Raw genomic sequence first — 22,508 nt, forward strand, 5'->3', positions numbered from 1 at the left:
TCACAGGTGGTATGGTTCATCTGTCTTGGTGGGTGCACAGCTGGAAGGAGAAGTTACTGGGACACAGTGATCTGCAAACTGAGGGAAATTCTGAGGTAAGTGTGTCTCCATGTAGGAGTGCAGACAGAGCCATGCAGCTTCACAGCATGTGAACCTCACAAGCAACAATTCAAGGAGCTGAGTGTGGGTTTAGGGACATGGCCAAGGTAAGAGCAGAAATAAAGCACAGGGGAGCTGGAAAAAAACACTGGTATTTTCTTTCCTTTAGGAAAATCAGTGATTACGGCAGCATACAGACCTTTGGCATCAGCAGAATCTAAACGCTTGGGCCTCTGATTTGACTCAGGAGTTTCCTTTGGAAGAACTGCCAGCTCCACAGAATTTGAAAAGGGTCCTTCTCCTACCTCATTGGATGCAGATATCTTGACAATGTATATATTTCCTGCCACCAGGTTTTCCAGCAGAGCCATGGTTATTGCTCCTATAAATACATCAATTACAAATTAAATAAACTTTATCTTTTATTCATTCTTTCACATATTCATGATCCTTTATTTTTAAAGTATTTTTCTGATTATAAAAGCACCACATTTATTGTAGAACACCTGTAAAATAAAAATACATATAAATAACAATCTCCCATTATTAACATTTTGGTGTATTTGTGTGCGTGTATATGTGTACCATACACATGTGAGTACTTATCTACTACACGTATTTTTATATCCTAGAGTTTTCATTTAACACGGTGCCCATATATAATCCTTCTCTGTAATTTTAAAAGTAGCTTGTAAAAGCAGCATATATTTTTGTTTGTAATTTTAAGAGCAGCTTGTAAAAGCAGCACTTTTACTGAAAAATATAAATAAACATATATATATATATATATATATATATATATATAATGTTTTACTCTCTATATAGGTATGGATACAAACAGAATTGAAAACATTTTATTATGGAATATATCAAACACAGGTAAAGAGAAAATGACACAAAAAACTCAGATTCCACAATTATAATTAGATTTTTAAAATCCAATGTGAGGGACTTCCCTGGTGGTCCAGCGGTTAAGAATCTGCCTTGCAATGGAGGGGATGTGGGTCTCATCTCTGGTTGGGGAACTAAGATCCCCACATGCCACGGAGCAACTGAGCCACCACAACTGCTGAAGCCTGTCGCTCTGGAGCCTGAGTTTCATAACTAGAGAGTCCAAGCAGTGCAATGGAAGATGCTGCATGATGCCACAAAGATCCTGCATGCTGCAGCTAACACTCGGCACAGCCAAAAAAATAAACATCCACTTGAAAAAAAATTCAATGTGAGACTTTGCGTTTATTTATTTATTTTTTTTGCCACACCTGTGGCTTGCTGAATCTAATTCCATGACTATTGATTGATCCGGGGCCACGGCAGTGGAAGCACTGAGCCCTAACCACTGGACTGCCAGGGAAATGGATGAGAGCTGCCTTTTTGTTTCCTTTACGAAATGTTTAAACCACTTACAGCAACTGTGATAGATGATTCTGTTCTTATTTCTTAAATTAGAAACACAACTATTTCTGAAAGTATGAACATGCTTTTCATCTTCCTCATCATTTTCTCAGATTTCCTGAATATAAACAGGTCAGAAAATGCCAAAGCTATGTAGGAACCTCAGAGGGTTGAAGATCTAGATTAACTAGATTTACCACAGATTAACTATCAAAATTACCACTAGCAACATGGCTAGCATCTACTTTTCTCCAGAAGTAGTCATCATTTGAATTTATATATAATATTTGGTATTAAAGGGTATCTTCTCTGATGGCATGACTGCCAAGAAGGATTCCTCTCTGGGCACTCCTATTTCTTGAGGGGTCTTTCTGCTCTTGTCCTGCCATGGCATTTAAGTATTTTCTTACAGAGGGGCTCTCACCTTAGGAACTAGCCCTAATGTTAAGAAAGCAGCCAGGAAGCTACTCCTGCACTGCACTGGTGGGTGGATATTCACAGGGAAACCTAGCTTCCTTATGGTGCTTTCTTCTCATTTTTTGTGACGCAGGGCACCCTCACAATAGTTTCAGAGAGCTTACAACTGCTGGTAGTCCTCACTCACCACCAGCTCAGAGCTGGCTCCTCTAGTGCACTTGCTTCGGTAGTATATTTCATTATGCAAGTGAAATGCGGGTGATCTTAGAGCTGAGGTCATGATTCAGAGGCTGCCTCTGCAGGTCACATGGAGGGAGGCAGCTGTACCGAGGTGGTTTGTTTTCCTGTGCTCTGGTTTCAACTTGGCCTGAAGAGACTGTGAGCTACTTGAGCATACAACTGTTGAATAAACAAACCAACCTCTATTTAGAATCAGGAAGAGTCTTTCCACTGTTATGTATTCTTAGGCAGGTGAATTAAAAAGCAACAATGTTTGGGACATGTTACAATTAGCTAGAAGGAAGAAAATTTCAATTTCTTCACAAATAGACATATAAATAAATTGCTTCCAATTTATCATATCATACATTTAATTTTAGAGAGTGTTTGGCAAAACCAATCACTACCTGAAACTAAAATTCACTTAATTTAAACATTGCAAGCAGATGAGCTGTGTATGTGGGTATGTGTGTGTACGTATGTGTGTACACATGTTCCCCTTTCTTCCACAGAAAGTCTTCCTTATGAGCACAGTCAAAACCAAGTACTAAAGTAATCTGACTGTCCCTGTATTCTTTCAGCAAACAGTCTCTATTCTGGTTGGCATGATTATTTCAATCTCTAGCCTTTTATATGCATCTGAATCTTTAACTTGACTAGGAGCTTCACAAACCAGACAGTGTAACAGGCTCAGCATTGGATCAATGTTGATCAAATCCTGGCATATTACCAACTAAGTAATTTGCAACTTGGGACATGTCACTGAACTATACTTTCCTCATGGGGGCAATAATTCCCACCTCATATAATTACTATAAGGATTAAATAAACTACCACAGACAAGTGTCTGACACAAGTGTATATGATCAATGAAAGTAAGTCTTTTTCCTCACCTCTGATATTCCCTCTTTCCTTTCTGGAAGATAGAAATTTTTTTTCACATATCCACAGCTGCAGGTGGCTAACATGATGCTTTGTACACGGTAGTTCTCAGTAAATACCAATTGAACTTATATTAGAATATCAGCCATTTGTTATTAAAGGAATGTTCATTTAAAATATAAAAGCAAAGGGTAAGATTTTGTGGATGAAGAAAAGCCCCAGAATGCAATCTCATACCTTTCTCTCTTCTGTCAACACTAAGTGATTTTGTTAAATTCCAGAGTCTTAACATTATCTCCATACTGATGACTTCTAAGTTATATCCCTAGTCCATACCTCTCCTATGAATTTAACCCTCCCTGCTTACCCAACCTCTCTTACATCTAACAGGCATCTCCAATGTACTGTGTTCAAAACTAAACTTGTGATTTCCTCCATCAATTTTGTGTCTTTTTTTTTTTTTTCTTACACACCACATCAACCTGTGGCAAATTGAGGAGACCATTCTTTCAAATTATGTTCTAATAGCTTCTTACTACCTTTCTTCTTATTATCACTGTGAACTTGCCTGACAATGCAGGAGACATAAAAGACGTGGGTTTGATCCTCGGGTTGGGAAGATCCCCTGGAAGCAGCCATGGCAACCTACTCCAGTGTTCTTGCCTGGAGAATCCCACGGAGAGAGGAGCCTGGCGGGCTACAGTCCATAGGGTTGCAAAGAGTCAGATACGACTGAAGCAACTTGGCACGCAAACCCCCACTAACTCTCACACGGACACCTGAGTATTAAATGGTCTCCCAATTTCTACTCTTACCTCTCTAGAGTCAATTTTTCAGGTGGGCTGTTAGGAGGCTGACAAAGAAATCCTTTCAAAATGTCAATCATATCAATGTCTTCCATCCCTCTTAGAAAAAGTCTATGGTCCACAAAGTCTGGCCTACAAGATCTCTTGGCTACCTCCCCATCTCATTTCCCACTTCCTATGCTTCCCTTCACTCTAGCCTCCCTGGCCTCCTTGTTGTTCCTCTAAAATGTCAAGCACACTTCTATCTCAGGGTCTCTGCACTTCCCCCAGATAACCATATGGCTCTGCTCAGATGCCATTTCTTTCAAAAGAACTTAGTTCACCAACTCCATCACTTTGTTCTTTCCCTTACTGTAGCTTTCTTCATAGCACTTATGACACTACCTGAACATATCTGTTTGTTATCTGACATGTAAGCTCTAATGAGAAAGGGACATTGTTCTGTTCATTGTGGTACTGCCAGTGCCTAGAAGCGAGCCTGACACATAGCAATCCCTCAATATTTAACAAATCAATAGGTTCTTACTATCAGTAGTCCTATTTATTCAGTAAATATTAAGTTAGATGAACTCCTTTACTGAAGGAAAGGAATTCTTCTTAATAGGAAATAGTGCATAATGTTTCTCAAACTTACTTAGTTATGGAACTTTGTTTTTGGAAGCAAGGTATCTTTAACATCTTGGGAAACTAATCTGTGAAAAAACTGCTGTAGTAGATAGTAGAGAATGATTTCTTACAGTGCCTTGTAGATTTTAAAATAATTGAGTACTTTGCGCTAATCTACCGCATATCAGGAAGGTAAAGGCTATCATTTCTGACCTACTTTAAATTACACACAAGCATACTTTCACACTGCATTTTTTTCTAAACCATTTTACCATGTCCCATTTTAGCCACAAATATATGGTCACCAGAAACATTTTTAAAATGTTTGACTAATGAAAAAAAACTTGTTCTACTTGGTAATAAATATGTGAATTACACATAAATGTGTAAAAACATATGTGTAAGATGATTAACAGGTATATATGAAAGAGATACAAATATTCTTCCCTTTTCTCCCCATATTTTTCTACACCATTACCTTTTCCCAAAGTTGCCATAATTAGGTACTACAGACTACTTTACTTTCTTTTTCTGTAAATGCCATGTTATATTGTTTGCTTTTTGTTTAGAAGTGGGTAACTCAAACTCTTTGTATTTTTCGCTCTGAAAAAAAAACCTCAATTACATTTTACTTATATTGTTTTTTTGTTCACTACAAATTACTAGCATTAGCTATGTAAAAGGTTCCCCACATTTAACAAAAAAGTTTTTCACTGATAATGTTTCTTAAAATTATAGAAGCAGTATAATGGCAAAAATGGATTCTCTCCTCTCCATGCACTATTTTATAGTTAGAAGAAGTAAAAACCTCCAATTACAATCCATTGATGGTTATTGGGCCATCAGTGAGGCAAAAAATACTGCTTTCTGAGCCTTGTCTGAAACTGACAAATGAATGCAATAAAAAGTACCAAAACAAAAAAAAACAAAAAAAAAAGAAAAAAAAGTACCAAAACAAAATACTGTTTCTTTTCAGGTAGGTACACACGAAAAGGTAAAGGAAGTATGTGCTCATGAGATTAAAATTATTCTATTAGTACTTACAAATAACACTCATTACATCAAGTTAGTCACTTGGACAAATGTGTCAAGAGATCATTTTGGAATTAATTTATGAAACCTGAATTATGTATTTTAAGACTATGGTAGCCAGCTGTAGGATGAAGAGTCCGGCACAAATTATACCTCTATCTCTCCATACCTGTGGGCAGTCTCTACCCACACTAAGCTAAGTATGGGCTTGCCTGACAGTGGGATGTTAGCAAATGTGAATTAGACAGAGGTCTGATTCTTTGTATGTGGAGCGTCCTACTCCCTCTCTCCCTGATTTTGGAAATCTCTTCATGTTTTTTATGCTACCCGCACTCTGTTGAAACTCTGAGATGGTTAGAGCCTCATGAGTGACCTCAGGAGAGACCAACACAAGAACTGCCCAGCTGATCCCAGTTTAAACTGCAGACTCCCAGAGTATGAGAAAATAAAATGGCTCAATTTTAGAGTGGTGTGCTATTTAGCAACAGATAATGAATAAAATACAAAACTATATTGTTAGCAGGTACTTATTACTTTCCAGGCTGTTCAGTAACTAGGAAATCATTACTTATTGGGGCACGTGCTTAGTCAAAACTATGAATATACAACTACTAGCTACAGTTACCATTTATATATTTTATAGTTACAAAAAGTGTTATATATTAATTAATCTACATAAGTGATATTAAAGTATATTCTCTTAATTGGGTGACTATTCCCCTTAAAAGGTAAAATGTATGTGGAAATACTTAGCACTGTAAAGTGTTAGATTGCCAACAAGTTTCCTTCTCAAAACCCTTCTTAAGCTTTTAATTGCTTGGAAAACTTCTTTTCCTAGCATGCATGTCTGAATTAAGAAAGTATCAAAATCAACTATGAGTGAGTGAAAGTTGCTCAGTCGTGTCAGACTGTTTGCAACTCCATGGATACACAGTCCGTGGGATTCTCCAGGCCAGAATACTGGAGTGGGTAGCTGTTCCCTGATCCAAGGGATCTTCCCAACTCAGAGATCGAATCCAAGTCTCCCACATTGCAGGCAGATTCTTTACCAGCTGAGCTATATTTTAATTTAAAAAATTTTAAGTATCAAAATAATAAAATTATAATATTTATGTGATGACCCATCTAAAAACCATATATGGAACTTGTCCAAATGAAAAATTCAAAAAGGACATACTATAACAGCATGAAATAAGAATACTGAGTTCTAGAATTCATTTTTTTCTCAGGCAAAATACAGTTGGTATTAAAAAATTTAAATTCAATGTTCCTAAACCTTAATCAACTTTTCCCTGTACTTAAGTAGACACTGTCTGATATTCATATGGGTCAATTTATTTGCATGTGCACCATTTTAGTAGTTGTACAAAGGTCTACTCCATTAAACCAGGTCTTCTACCATTGTTTGCTACTCTAGTGTAAGACACACAACCACACGAAATACAGTAGTTATCTGTAACAATTCTTTCTTTCTTACCTTCTCTCTCCCTCTATAGCTACCAAGTCCTGTTAATTTTATCTCCTTGGTTTCTTCCAACCTCCCTTTCCTTTCCATCTCAATCCTCACCACCTAATCCAGGCTTCTCTCTTTCCTGGGCCACAACAATCATTTTCTAGTCTGCTTGTATTACTCTTACCCCTACTTCTCCTCTACCAAACCTCTTCTATTCACAAAACTCAGTGTGAGCTTTCTGAAGCATGAATTGTTCATGCTTAAAGTATGTCAATGGCTTCCCAATGTCCCCAGAATAAAACCAAAATCCTTAGTCATTTGCTACTGCATAAATATAAATTCAAAATGAACTCGAGATCCCTCTTTCCCTTTGTTTCCTTATCATTAATAGTCTTACTTCTCATGCCCTTTGGTAAATTCTGGTCATACTTACCTTCTCGATGGAGGACCTGCCACTCCCCTGCAATCCAGGCCTTCCTGGATGCGTACAAGATAGTATAGCGTGTCACAACTGTCTCTGGCCCATCAGGAGGTCTCCATGAAACCAGAGCAGTGTCGTCCTCTATCAACGTCACTTTCACTCCAACTGGTGGGCCTGCTGGTGCTGTGTGCACATGCAGAAAATATTGTATTATTAGGAGAGAATGGTCACTAAGTTACTCAAATACCTGGATAGGTACAGATGAGAGTTAGAAACACTACCAGCTGCTATAAAAACATCTCAAAATTACAGCTTGCACAGACCATTAGTGATACATCAAAATATGATGTTTCTCTTCTTTACCACAAGGCTAATTTTATTTTTATTTTGTTTAAGGCATTAAAAAGAATATAAAGGAGGTGGTAGATTTCTAGATGAGGAACTGCTGAGTCAAAAGTTGTCAGCATTTTTAGGGCTATTCATACTGTTTTGCCACACTGGCAACTAGAAAGGTTTACAGTTCTACCAGTGTACCACATTACTTACCCTTTTAGGTACTGAATCTAAACTACACTTACTACTAAAATGCATATACTGTATACTTAACCTGATCTAGGAAGCCACTCAAGAAAATACTTCTGAGACTGAAATATTCAGTTATTCTCCAAATGCTGTGAATCAGTGAGTTTATAGAACAGACTTTAGACTAACACCTTATATCTACAAAAGGTAGGGAAGTCTTGGGATTTCAGCTGATCCCTTGTTCACTATGAGATAAAGGTGTAAAGAGCTGGATTTGAGCACCATGTCACATATGGAATATTGTCAAAACCATAGCAAAACAGTCCAATGCTCACTTAAATAAATATCCGTTGTTTTCTCTCAACATCATTAAAAAAAGAGCTGCACTGGTTCTTGGAGATCATCTGCACATTCACCCTCATTCTAGAGAAAAGGAAGAGCACAGAGAGATACACCATGTTCTTCGATTGGAAGAATCAATATTGTGAAAATGATAATAGTGCCCAAAGCAATCTACAGATTCAACATAATCCCTATTAAATTACCAATGGCATTTTTCAAAGAATTAGAACAAAAATTTACACAATTTGTATGGAAACAAAAGATTCCAAACAGCCAAAGCAATCTTGAGAAAGAAAAATAGAACTGGAGGAATCAGGCTCCCTGACTTCAGACTATACTACAAAGGTACAGTAATCAAGACAGTATGGTACTGGCACAAAGATCTGTGGAACAGGATAGAAAACCTGGAAATAAATCCATGCTCCAATGGTCAACTAATTTATGACAAAGGAGGCAAGACAACAAATTCTTGAAAAGATAGTCTCTTCAATGAATGGTGCTGGGAAAACTGGACTACATGTAAAAAATGAAATTAGACAATTCTTTAATGCCATACACAAAAATACGCTCAAAATTAATTAAAGACAGAAATGTGAGACCAGACACTGTAAAACTCTTAGAGGAAAACATAGGCAGAACAGTCTCTGACATAAATCACAGCAGTATGTTTTTCAATCTGTCTCCCAGAATAATGGAAATAAATACAAAAATAAACAAATGGGACCTATTTAAACTCAAAAGTTTTTGCATAGCAAAGGAAACAATAAGTAAACCAAAACACAGCTCACAGACTGGGAGAAAATATTTGCAAATAATGTGACTGACAGGGATTAGTTTCCAAAGTTTATAAACAGCTCATGATGCTTAACATCATCAAAACAAACAACCCAATTAACGAATAGGCAGAAGACTTAAACATCTCTCCAAAGAAGACATACAGGTAGCCAAGAGGCACATGAAAAGACGTTCAACAGTGTTAATTATTAGAGAAATGCAAATCAAAACTACAATGAGATATCATCTCACACCAGTCAGAATGGCTATTATCAAAAAATCCACAGATGATAAATGCCAGAGAGAATATGGAGAGAAGGGAACATTTCTACACTGTTGTTGGGAATGTAAGTTGGTACAGCCACTATGTAGAACAGTATGGAGGTTCCTTAAAAAACTGAAAACAGAGCTATACCATATGACCCTGCAATCCCACTCCTGGGGATATACCCATAGGAAAACATGATCTGAAAGGATACATGCACTCCAATGTTTACTGTAGTACTGTTTACAATAGTCGAGACATGGAAGCAACCTAAACGTGCACTGACAGAGGAAAGGATAAAGAAGACTTGGTACATGTATACAATAGAATGTTACTCAGCCATTAAAAAGAATGAAATAAGGGCATTTGCAGCAACATGGATGGACCTAGAGAGTGTCATACAGAGTGAAGTCAGTCAGACAGAGAAAGAGAAATATCATATGACATCCCTTACATGTGAAATCTAAAAAGAAATGATACAAATGAACTTACTTATAGAACAGAAAGAGATTCACAGGCTTAGAGAATGAACTTGTGGTTGCTGGGGGGGGAAGGATGGGAGAATTAGGATAGGAAAATTAGGGCGTTTGGGTTATTTACACTGCTATAGTTAAAATGGATAACCAACAAGGACTTACTGTATAGCACATGGAACTCTGTTCAATGTTATGCGGCAGCCTAGATGGGAGGGGAGTTTGGAGGGGAATGTATATATGTATGTGTGTGTTTGAATCCCTTTGCTGTTCACCTGAAACTATCACAACATTGTTTGCTAATCAGCTATACCCCAATACAAACCAAAAAGTTAAAATTTAAAAAAAAGAGTATGCTACTGGCACAAAAATAGAAATAGAGATCAATGGAACAGGATAGAAAGTTGAGAGATTAAACCCTATGGATACCTAGGAGCATGGGTTTATCTCTCAACTTTCTATCCTTTTCCTTGACAAAGGAGGCAAGTATATACAGTGGAGAAAAGGCAGTCTCTTAAATAAGTGGTGCTGGGAAAACTGAACAGGTACATATAAAAGAACGAAATTAGAACACTCCCTAACACCATACACAAAAATAAATTCAAAATGGATTAAAGACCTAAATATATGTCCAGACACTATAAAACTCTTAGAAGAAAACGTAGGGACTTCCCTGGTGGTTCAGTGACTAAGACTCTATTCTCCCAATGCAGGGGGCCTGAGTTTGATCCCAGGTGGGGTAAACTGGATCCCACATGCCACAACTAATAAGACCCCAGCACAGCCAAATAAATAAAAATAATATTAAGAAAACATAGGCAGAAAACTGACATAAATCACAGAAAGATCTCTTTTGACCTGCTTCTTAGAGTAACAAGAATAAAAACAAAAATAAACAAATGGGACCTAATTAAAAAAAGCTTTTCCACAAAAAAAGGAAATCGTAAGATGAAAAGACAACTCAGATTGAGAGAAAATATTTTCTAATGAAGGAACTGACAAGAGATTAATCTCCAAAATATATAAACAGCTCTTGCAACTCAATATCAAAACAGACAACCCAATCAAAAAATGAGCAAAGACCTAAACAGACATTTCTCCAAAGAAGATATACAGATGGCCAACAAACACATGAAAAGATGCTCAACATTACTGATTGTTAGAGAAATGCAAGTCAAAACTACAATGAGATATCACTTTATACCAGTCAGAATGGCCATGATCAAAAAATCTACAAACAATAAATGCTGGAGAGGGTATGGAGAAAAGGTAACCCTCTTACACTGTAAATGTAAACGATACAGCAACTATGGAGAACAGTATGGAGGTTCCTTAAAAAAACTAAAAACAGAACTACCATATAACCCAGTAATCTCACTCTTGGGCTTATACGCAGAGAAAATCATAATTCAAAAAAATACATGCACCCCAATGTTCACTGTAACACTACTTACATAGCCAGGACATGGAAGCAATCTAAATGTCCATTGACAGAAGAATAGTACATATATACAATGTGGTACATATATACAATGGAATGTTACTCAGAGATAAAGAGGAATTAAATTGTGCCATTTGCAGAGATGTGGATGGACCTAAAGACTCATACAGTGTGAAGTAAATCAGAAAAACAAATATCATATAACATTGCTTATATGTGAAATCTAGAAAAAGAAAACAGATAAACTTGTTTGCAAAGCAGAAATAAAGACAAAGATGTAGAGAACAAATGTACGGATAATAACAAGCAGTAAGAGGGGGTAGGATGAATTGGGAGACTGGGACTGACATATATGTGCTAACTATGTATCAAATAGATAATTAATAAGATTCTACTGTGTAGCACAGGGAACTCTACTCAATGCCCTGTGGCGACCTAAACAGGAAGGAAATCCAAAGAAGAGGGGATGTATGTGTATGTAGAGCTGATTCATTTTGCTGTACAATAGGAACTAACACAACATTGTAAAGCAACTATATTCCAATAAAAGTTAACTTTTTCTTAAAAAAAGGAAATGCTGGGACTTCCTTGGTGGTCCAGTGGTTAAGAATCCACTTTGCAATGCAGGAGATGTGGGTTAGATTCCTGATCAGGGAACTAAGATCTCACATGTCGCAGAGCAACTAAGCCCATATGCCCAAACTAAAGAGCCTGCGAGTTCTGGCGCCCACACCACAACTAGAGAGCCCATGCACTGCAGCGAAAGAGCCTGCATGCTTCAACTGAGACTCAATGCAGCCAAATAAATAAATACTAATTAAAAAAAAATTTTTTTTCCATAAAAAGGAAATGCAGGTTTAGAGACATGAAATATTTTAACAAGTGCTATAGGTAAGCTACAGAATTGGTGCTCAATCAGGTATCATGTATACTGTACTATGCACAGCATCAAGCTACTGCTCACATTAGGTTCTAATGTGGCCTCCTAATATCATTAAATTGAAGAAGGAAATGGCAACCCACTTCAGTATTCTTGCCTGGGAAATCCCATGGACAGAAGAGCCTGGCAGGCTACAGTCCATGGGTTCGCAAGAGTTGGACATGACTTAGCAACTAAACAACAACATCATTACATACATTATTTACTTACTTCCATTTTAAATTGCCTGGGTGCAGCCTTGTACAGTATACTTGTTCTTAGAAAATGCACAACCCCCTAAAACGACCCTAAATTTAAGTCCACTTGCTTGTGCAACACATTGAGAGGAAAAAATGTTTTTACTATAATAAAGGAAAAGAAACTACCAACACAAATATATACAGGTAGACTTCTTCAAAGTGAGACACATACACACATCAAATATGTAGGTAAAACCCACAAGGACTTGCTTTCTTTACCTTCCGGAAGTGTAGAGTGGTAGACAACAGGGCTCCAGGGACTGGAAAGTTGATCCACATGCAGTCGAACAGCAAATTCATATTTGGTGTTTGGTTCTAGACCTTGAACCAGCATGTGAGTTTCTGATCTATAATAAGTAGTAATAAAATTGTTAGTGCATTGTTTCTAAAAGATTGTATTTCCAATCAATATAGGTTATTATTATTATTTATTACCTCTTGATTTTCTTTAAAAAAAATTTAGGAATCTAATTTGACTATTAAAATGCTATATTTGATATTATAGAAATAAGCCTAAAAGCAGCCTCTCCAAGAGGAAACTAGGAAATTAAGAGTATAAATATGTCCCAAATCAAAGGGATTTCCTCTGAAATACTGGAAGTCAAATCATTCCTTTAAAGCATTTTATGGGCTTCTAACTATAACCTAGCAAACAGAATAACTAGGTTTATTTTTCGGTATAATCTGAAAATTGTCTTGTTTCTTTCTTTAAAAATGCTAAGTTTAGCTGATTGAAGGTCATTAATATTGATAGTTTCTTGCCTAATCTTACTGTGTGAGTCTAGGGGAAAAAAAATCATTTCTGAAAATTCAATTTCAAAAAATGTGGTTCTCAGAATTGAATATGTAAAAATGCAAAATCTCCCACCACTGTATACAGAAAATAGGTCCTGAGACAAATGCTTACAGCTGAAGCTCAAGCTGGCTCAAGATGGTAAAGAAGGAAGTGTGAGTGGGGAGGAGAGCAAAGAAAACAACCATTAATAGAAGTTACATACGTTTGAAGGTACAGAACCAAAGAAGCATTCTGCAGGCCAACAGGGTTACAGCGGATGGTGTAGTTAATCATCTGTGCAGTGGTGAATGCAGGCCTCCTCCAATGCAGAAAGATGGAAGATGAGGTGTTAGCCTTTGCATAGAGATGGTGGGGTGGTGGTGGAGGAGGAACCATGCGATCACGAACAGCTATTGGAAGAGACAATGTTACTTTGCCACATGGCGTAATATTTAATACAGAAAGTCGTAAAATGGTGAAATCATAACACCCCACCCTTTAGGTCTTTATTCCATCACAGAGGTTCACAGTGGTCCAGAGATACATCGTTCAAACCTGAGCGACTCTTCCATGAGTTAGATAAAGAATCAAACATTATCAATACGTAAAACACAAAATAGAAGCTCAGAGGAGTCAAGCTACCAGCCAAAGATATTCAGAAAGCCAGCAGTAGACTTAAAAACTAGACTGACATCCTCTTTAGTAGCAATAAAACCAAACAGCTTTCAGTAGCAATAAAACTGAACAGCAACTGGAAGGAAACAATTAGCCTCAAGGTTAAAGGAGATAAAAGAAAATATATGTAGGTATTCAGGGTTATTTTCCCAGTTTAATTTCTAATGATCTCTTGCATGCAAAACTAAAACAGGTTCTTATGATTAAACAAGTCTCAAATATTTACTGAGTATGTACTTGGTACAAAATACTATGTTGAGTATCCTGGAAGATACAAAAGTAATAAAACCATCAAGGTATCCAAGTAGTAAAGAGACTTAAATTTAAAGAAAGAAGAGGAGAAAAAAAGAGTATGAGTCTTGCACAGTGAAACAAGATACCATAGCTCTTACTTACACACGCATCCTGGTGTACTAACTGTCTGATCTGCCTGGTAGCCATCTTCCATGTTGTTGTAAGCCAGCAGTCTCACATGATACTTTCTTCTCGGGTCTATGAAGAAACCAACAGGTAATAAATAGGTCCAGCTTTCTAGATGGGAACAAGGGTTCTATAGATTTTCTAGATTTTGGTTTTAAAATCTTCTGAATGTGTAAAAGCTCTAAGTGAAATAAAAATTTTCTCTCTCCTTGTCCTACACAATGACTCAGCAATTCACCTTTGCTATTGTGACTAGACCGTCACAATAATACCAACTAACAAAATTTTACTTTATTTAACCTTACTTCAAACAAAAACATTACCACCACTGTTCTCTTCCTTCCTCAACTGACCAGACATAGATTCTTGATTTTAAAAGCCTTGGGCTGACTGATGGATTCCTTACAAGTGGTTATGCTACATAAGTTTTCTGTTTAGTTACTGGATGGTAGTTAAGCATGGAAATCAAACTGAGATTTTCCCCCTAAGAATTACAGTTGTCATTCTTTAGTGCCTTTGAAAATGTTTATAACCACGTGTTAACTTTATTTCACCCTATGCCCTTCCCTCACACTCACATTTCTGTTGAGAGCTATATTTATCAAGAAAGATGAGTTGGAGCTCCCTCTACTGGATATCATTAACTATCACAACACAGACACTAAAGGTCTACTCCATACATCTTAAAACAAAATTTTTTTTCAGGTCTTTGAGGAATTAAGTGGTTACAAATTTTAAAAAATATACTCTAGGAGATATGTATGAAGCTTAATGATATAAATACATTTAAATTTCAGTGTTTATGATAACACCTATAGAATAATACTTGCTTAAGGTAAAAATATTCAGAAATAATGTAATTCTTTCTTCCTCCCCATCTTCATTGAGGTATAGTTGACAAATAAAACTTGTATATTATATATATTTAAAGTATATAACCTTGATGTTTGATAAGGGTATACATTGTGAAATGATCACTATAATCAAGTAAATTAACAGATAGACCCATTACTTCACTATTAAACCATTTGTGTGTGTGCGTATATATGTGGTGAAAACATTTAAGATTTATACTCTCAGTAAATTTCAAGTATGCAATACATCATTGAGAACTACAATCACCATGCTATACATCAGACCTCCAGAACTTACTCATCCTGCATAAATGAAACTCTACCCATCTCCCCATTTTCCCCACCCCTGGTAACCACCATTCCACTTTCTGCTTCTGAGAGTTTAAGTATTTTAGATTTCATATATAAATGAGATCATGTCATATTTGTCTTTCTGGCTTATTTCATTTAGCATAATGTCCTCTATTTCATTTAAGTTGTGAAAATGGTAAGATTTCTTTCTTTTTAAAAGCTGAATAATACTCCATTGTGTGTGTGTGTGTGTGTGTGTGTGTGTGTGTGTGAGTATGTGTGTGTGTGTATGCCCCATTTTCTTTTTCTATTTACCTGCTAACAGGCATTCAGGCTTTCACAGCTTGTCTACTGTGACTAATGCTGCAAAGAACACGAGGATGTAGATAACTCTTTGAGGTACTGATCTCATTTCCTTTTGATATATACCCAGAAAAGGGATTGCTGAGTCATATGGTAAGTCTATTTCTAATGTATTTCTACATTATAATTCTCTAAGTAATAATAACACATATAAATAAATCCACAAAGGAAAACAACCATCCTTAACAGATATATCAAATGCAAAAAAAAAACCCTTAGAATAATAAAAATAATTCTAGACTGAATTCAAACATTTAAAATCCAAAAACAAGATGCGAAGTTTACTAAATTCTCCAATGTAATTTAAGACTTTGTATAAATATTTTTGAAATGGATGCATTTTAATATTTAATATTAAATGCATTAAAAGGATGTCCTAAAATATAAAATTTTTATTTCTGTTCTGACAAAATTACACAAGAAAAATTTATACAACTTAGAACATTTCTGTACTTTCTAGACAGAAAGGTAAGAACACTAACAACATTTGACCATCCTATAGAAGGTATCTTTTAAACAAAACACTGTAAGACATATGTTATTCCCATTTCACAAACCGTCATACACAAGTGTTAAGTAGCATATCCAATGTCACACAAAGCTGAACCAAGAACTTGTGGATATTTCTATGACAAAAATACAGGGCATTTAAATTTACACAAATACACGTGCCTTTGTCACAGTAAGTACATCTTCTGATAATGCATTTTAAAACAGAAATTTTCAAATTTTATAAGATAATTATCAGAAAACATAAACACATTTGAGTTTCCTCACTGAAATGATCTCTAATATTCAGCACTGGAATTCTAAGATTCAAAAGGCTTCTGTTCAGATTAATGGCTACTTAATTTGAATCTGTTTTCTTCTTTCTTTCTTCCTATTGCTGTGTTCATTAGTCAACTGAATCCAGAGCTCCACATTACAAATTCTCCCTGTGAATGGGTACAAACGCAACTCAACCGACTCTCTGCAAAAGATCTTCAAACATATTGCTTTATCCTATCTCTATACTATTCGAAGAGTACCTTTAGGACAGCCTCCTGAGTGTGATTGATGTGTTATGCCAGGAGTTACGAGACACAGAAAAGAAAGGATGAGACAGTATTTGACGAACGCAACTCACATTCTCCTGGAGCCAGACACAGATACAGCTAACCCGCCCAGAAAGCTCATTTTGTTGAGGGTCATGAGTAGAGGTAGAGAGATTAAGCTTTTTTCCACTGTGCAAACAGTCAACCAACACTTCATAAACACCTCTCCGGAAAGGTTACTTATTTTTAGCCCTAAAATTGATTCTTCATTTCCCTCTTTTAAAAAAGTGAGCCGCTTACCCCAAGTTTTAAACCCAGAATTAACCTTTTTTGTTGTTGCTGATCAGACAGAAGCAGCTTAAATGTCCTAGGAAGATGAGAGAACAGAGTTGGTTCCTCAACATGCGCCACACCTGGCTGTTACTCACTCAGCACAAATGCCAGCAAGCCTTACACCAGGAGAGGCAGCTTTTCTGAGGCCCCCTGGAAACCATCCATGTGGCCAGAGCAACCATCTCCAGCGCTGGGCTCCTTCCCCTTCAAGTCCATGTGAGGTCAGGAATAGGTAAACCACAGACAGGCAAATAAGTATTCAATACACTGGGTAAATGAGATTCCTTTCTATCCACACAAAATAGGTAAAACATGAACCAGGATAATTTTGGAAATTATTTTAGTAGAAAAAATTTTTTTCAGATATACTGTGTGTGTGTTAGTCGTTCAGTCGTGCCCAACTCTCTGCAATCCCATGGACTAGCTCTCCAGACTCCTCTGTCTATGGAATTCTCCAGGCAAGAATACTGGAGTCGGTTGCCATTCCCTTCTCCAGGGGAACTTCCCAACCCAGGGACTGAACCCGGGTTTCCCCCATTACTGGCCGATTCTTTACTGTCTGAGCCACTAGGACATACTAGGTAGGAAAAATAATGTAAAGGAAAGGGAAAATCCATTCACATTTGTTCACATGTGATCTATTCTTCATGCTCTATGAAGAATCTCACTTTAAAAAATAAAAAGTACCAGGCTGGGGGCCAAGCTGAGCTGTGGGCCACTTGCATTTGCCATGTATTCCTCTCTCTTAGGCTGTAAAAATATGACTCCAATTTAAAAATCTAGTCACTGTATTATTTTGGTTTGTGAATCCAGAGACCCCAGGAAAAACCTGACTCATTCTTGTTTATCAATTTGCTAGAAATTCCATTTCATCTACTTTTGTAAATTTAAGAGGGGACCCAAGGACCAGAAGACCTCAAATAACATTAAGATGAGCACTGTTGGTGTTTAGCCATTAAGTCATGTCCAACTCTTTGAGACACCATGGACTATAGCCCACCAGGCTCCTCTGTTCATGGGATTTCCCAGGCAAGAATACTGGAGTAGGTTGCCATTTCCTTCTCCCAGGGATCTTCCCAACCCAGGGATCGAATCCATGTCTCCTGCTTGGCAGGCAAATTCTTTCTCATTAAACACCGGGGAAGCTCATAAGATGACCATAACCAGGCAACAAGTTACCAGCTAAGAAAACAGAGGAACAGTTGCACAATTAACAAAATTAAAGATACAGAATAAAAAAATAAAATTTAGGACCAACATGTTAAGTACAGTTAAGTGCACACATAATGAACCTCAGCAAAGTAGCACAAGTCTTAAAATTCTACAGGCCTGCAAAGACCCTGTGATGATACAAAAGGGACAAAGCAGAGACTTAGGATCAATGCTGTGAAATGCCCCAGGGATCGAGTTTCCAGGGCCTGTTACAGGCCTTCTTGAGTCAAGCACTGCCACGTATATGGTGCTTGGTTACACAAGACTCAGCAGACTTAAGCTCTGCGGTTTCAGGGGAAACCAGCAGAGTCAGGAAGAGCAGCCACAAAGAACAGCACAGGCCTCCTCAAAACCCAGTGAGACAAGGAGAATGAGAAGTGGGGGAGAGAGCTGGTCCCAGTTCCTTCAAAACTCAATACAAGGGGCATAGAAATCACTCCTCAACAGGGCTAATTTCTTAATTGATCCCAGGGGTGATAGGCAGCATATGGATTTATGGTTAAACTTGCCTAAACCTTTAGCAATATATAAAGATGAAGGGTCAGGAAAGGAAGCCCAAATTAATTTAACACATATCTGACTAAACATTTTGATATGTAACTCTGGAGTGTCAGTTTAAGTTAGTGTGCTCAAGATCTCAGCCAAATTAACCTGTCTGTCTTTATTAGGGAGTCAACCTGTGGCCAAAATTGAAGCTCTCCTTCCTAAAACACGACTACGGTTCTACCTTTTATTTTTTCTCCACTGGTCCTAGGACCCACCTCTCTTTCTTCCCTTTGTTTCTTTCTCACTATCAGTTCTTCTACATGAGTTTGTTTCACATAAGGGAGAATCAGAACCAGAAGTCTAGCTGGCTAAGAAAGAGTTCACAGGTATCAAATACATATTTATCAAGTGTCTACTAAAAGTTGGGCACTTTACAGAAGACTCAAGGATTAGAAAACTCTTAATTTCAATCTGCCAATAGGGATAGACTATGAAATGAATCTGTGTACTGTTTACCAACTGTATAACCTTGAATAAGTTTCTGAGTTTTCTAAGCTTTATTTTTATTTGGAAAATAGGGATATAATCACTTATAGGAATTTTGACAGTATTAAATGAAATCACGCCTATTAAGGGCTTTGTACAGCTCCTCTAATTAGTAAACACAACATTACTGTCATTATGTGAGTAAAGTTGCCTGGGATAACAGAAGAGGCACTACCAAAAGTAGGGTGCACTTAAATTTGGGAATCAACTTGGCGAAGGCAAATGAAGGCTATTCGTTCATACAAGCAAGGTTCAGAATCCAGAATATCAGCAAATCAGCAATCAGCAGACAGTGGAGCTGAGCTCTAACTACCCTCTGTCCTCATTAACATTCCCAGGTTCGCAGAGCTGGCAAAAGCTCTCAAGTGTGTATCAGAGTTGTACACATGATTGAAGGAGCTGTGTTTCATGTTCATGGCCACTGAGAATGCGTGCTGTTCTGGCAACCACACCACATGGCGTATAGTCCTCTCAGTGTCAAATCCACCTTCACCTAGGTCTTCCATATCAATTGAATACATTATCATCTGCTAACAAAGAAACAACCTAATGAAGATAAATGCTTAGGAAAGCAACTTAATAGATTTCTTCCCTCACGGAAGAACAGTAGATTGTTTCATATAAATGAAGTATGGGAAAATCTGAGGACTAGCATTAGATACATCAAGCAGATGGACACAACAAATTGATTTATCGTTAATTATATCCAGTTTTAACAGTTAGGTGTTTATTACCTTTCAGTGACAACAACTTGGAGCAAAAAAAAAAACAAGACAAAGATCAGTACAATGAGACTCCTTGTAATGCCAAGGTCTTTTAAAGATGCACAAAGATTAAAACAGAACCTGCTTTAATTCTATTCTAAAAGCATATGATTTAACAACCATGCTTTAATTGTATCTTGACACAAAATCTTAAGTAACCTACTAAAAGTGTTGGTATAATATTACCTATTTTTCACTGCAACATGTTTTTTTTTTTTTTTGAATTCAATATATTTTATTACTAATAAGACATGAGACAATGGGGAATCAATCTTTCAAGGCATTTTTCATTCATCTTCACACATCTTGTTTTATACACATTACATACTTACACTAGGTAATAAACACTCTTTTTTATCACTTGTGATGTTTTAATGGTTTGTTGTTCTTTAGTTACTAAATTGTGTCCAACCCTTTTGCAATCCCATGGGCTGCAGTCCACCAGGCTCCTCCATCCATGGGATTTTCTAGACAAGAATACTGGAGTGGGTTGCCATTTCCTTCTCCATGCAACATGTTTTGAATGACCAGAAAACAACAAAAAACCCCTGCCTTCTTCCAGGGTTTTACTTAAATAACTTGCATTTCTCTTCTCTATCACTAGATGGCATCTGTGTGCCTGTGAAGGAGAAGGATGACTCATCTAGCTATTAAGGTGGGAGCTATTCTGATACCCATTGAAACTGACGAAAGAGCAATTCAAGTGCAGGAAATGTGCCACTGCTTTGACTGTGCATGCTAAGTTGCTCAGTCATGTCCAACTCTTTGCAAGCCCATAGACTGTAGCCTGCCAGGCTCCTCTGTCCATGCGATTATCCCAGCAAGAATACTGTAGTGGGCTGCCATTTTCTCCTCCAGGGTGACTGCTTTAGTTTCATCATATTATACAGACTTGATGAAATGCAAAGCTGTAGAAAGGGGAAAGGGCTGCCCTAAATCAGGTTTTGTCATACCCAGGAGTATTTCACATGAATGATAAAAACCCTGTGAACGAGATGCTGCTTTCGTCACCAGTCCTCTCAGGATGCTGAGACAAACCAAGACAACTTACCTAACGGCTCAGCACTACTAGGAAGCTAAGAGATGGTTTAGCACAAGGGTTAAGGGCTGAGATGTCATACCCAGACAGCCTGGATTCCAATTTACCTTGGTCATTACTGTATAACTTGGGAGATTTATTTTCTCTCTCTTTACCTTTGCTAAAGTAATCTATACGATGGATGTGATGATGATAAAGCATCTCTCTCTTGAGGTGGTGGGAGGAGGACAGAAACTGATTCACTTGAAGTACTTAAAGTAGTGACAATGTATAATAACATCAACAATAATAATAACCTACAAATAAAAATGATATACAGATAAAAATACCAATAGTAATAAACTAACTATTAGAAACAACAGCACTGACTGTTCACTGGAAGGACTAACACTGAAGCTGAAGCTCCAATACTCTGGCCTTAAGCGAAGAGCCGACTCACTGGGAAAGACCCTGATGGTGGAAAAGATTGAGGGCAGGAGAAGAAGGGTGGAACAGAAGATGAGATGGTTGGATGGCATCACCAACTCCATGGACATGAAGCTGAGCCAACTCTAGGAGATAGTGAGGGACAGGGAGGCCTGTCATGCTCCAGTCCATGGGGTTGCAGAGAGTCGGACACAACTTAGTGACTGAATGACAGGAACGAGAAGCATCTTATGACCCCTAATCCCTCTTCCCTCTCATGCAGAAGGGCAGAAGGGTATAACGGTGAAAGGACACACCCTGGGAGCAGATAGACTACTTGGGTTCAGATTGAGTTTCCTCTTCTATAAAATGGGGATTAAATGAGTTTATATACACAAAATGCTTTGGAAAATGTCCAGCACTGAGTAGGTGCTTTATAATTCTAAATAAATGCACAGGAGGGAGCTGGTTTGAGAACTGTGGGTTTTGGATTTTAATCTTGGATTTAGTAGTTGTGTGGCTGCAAAGGTAGACTCCTGGAATTCAGTTTCCTTGTCTTTAAGATTAGGAAATTGAAATATTTCAGTTGCTCTCAAATTTGTTTAGGTAACAGTGTACTAGGGAAGCTAAGACAAAGATACAAGTAAGCACCATGCAAGGTAGGAGTAACCGCTGCAGAGATTTGTTGAACCTCTAAGGGAATTAAAAAGGGAAAGCTGACTAGTAGCTTGGGGCATGGAGAGGACACCACAGACGTGCACCCGAGCAGAATCTGACCTTTTCGGAGGCATGGGGAAAAGAGAGATGGAGGCCATAGAAAGAGTATAAACAAAGGTTCGGGGACAGGAACACAAGGATCAGGGATGAGTGAAGAAGTGCTCAGTATAGGGTGCATGAGTGAGGGTCTCAAAGAAAAGTTGGACTGGGGGTGAGACCTCAGAGGGCTTTGAGAGCCAGGCTTGACACTGCAGATTTTATTACATAT

The 22,508-nt window shown here is 37.5% G+C and overlaps 1 protein-coding gene across 1 annotated transcript in view; it reads right to left on the bottom strand.

Annotated features, from left to right (window-relative positions):
• Positions 1–22,508, bottom strand: part of PRTG (protogenin) — a 144,272-nt gene that overhangs the window by 14,003 nt on the left and 107,761 nt on the right. The window contains exons 12-16 of the mRNA XM_043920675.1: positions 14,173–14,268; positions 13,325–13,511; positions 12,546–12,673; positions 7,343–7,513; positions 299–481 (exon numbers count right to left, since the gene is read on the bottom strand). Of these exons, the coding sequence (XP_043776610.1) occupies positions 299–481; positions 7,343–7,513; positions 12,546–12,673; positions 13,325–13,511; positions 14,173–14,268 (765 nt within the window). The remainder of the gene's footprint in view (positions 1–298; positions 482–7,342; positions 7,514–12,545; positions 12,674–13,324; positions 13,512–14,172; positions 14,269–22,508) is intronic.

Source organism: Cervus elaphus, chromosome 12 (genome assembly GCF_910594005.1).
Source record: "Cervus elaphus chromosome 12, mCerEla1.1, whole genome shotgun sequence".
Lineage (NCBI taxonomy): Eukaryota > Metazoa > Chordata > Mammalia > Artiodactyla > Cervidae > Cervus > Cervus elaphus.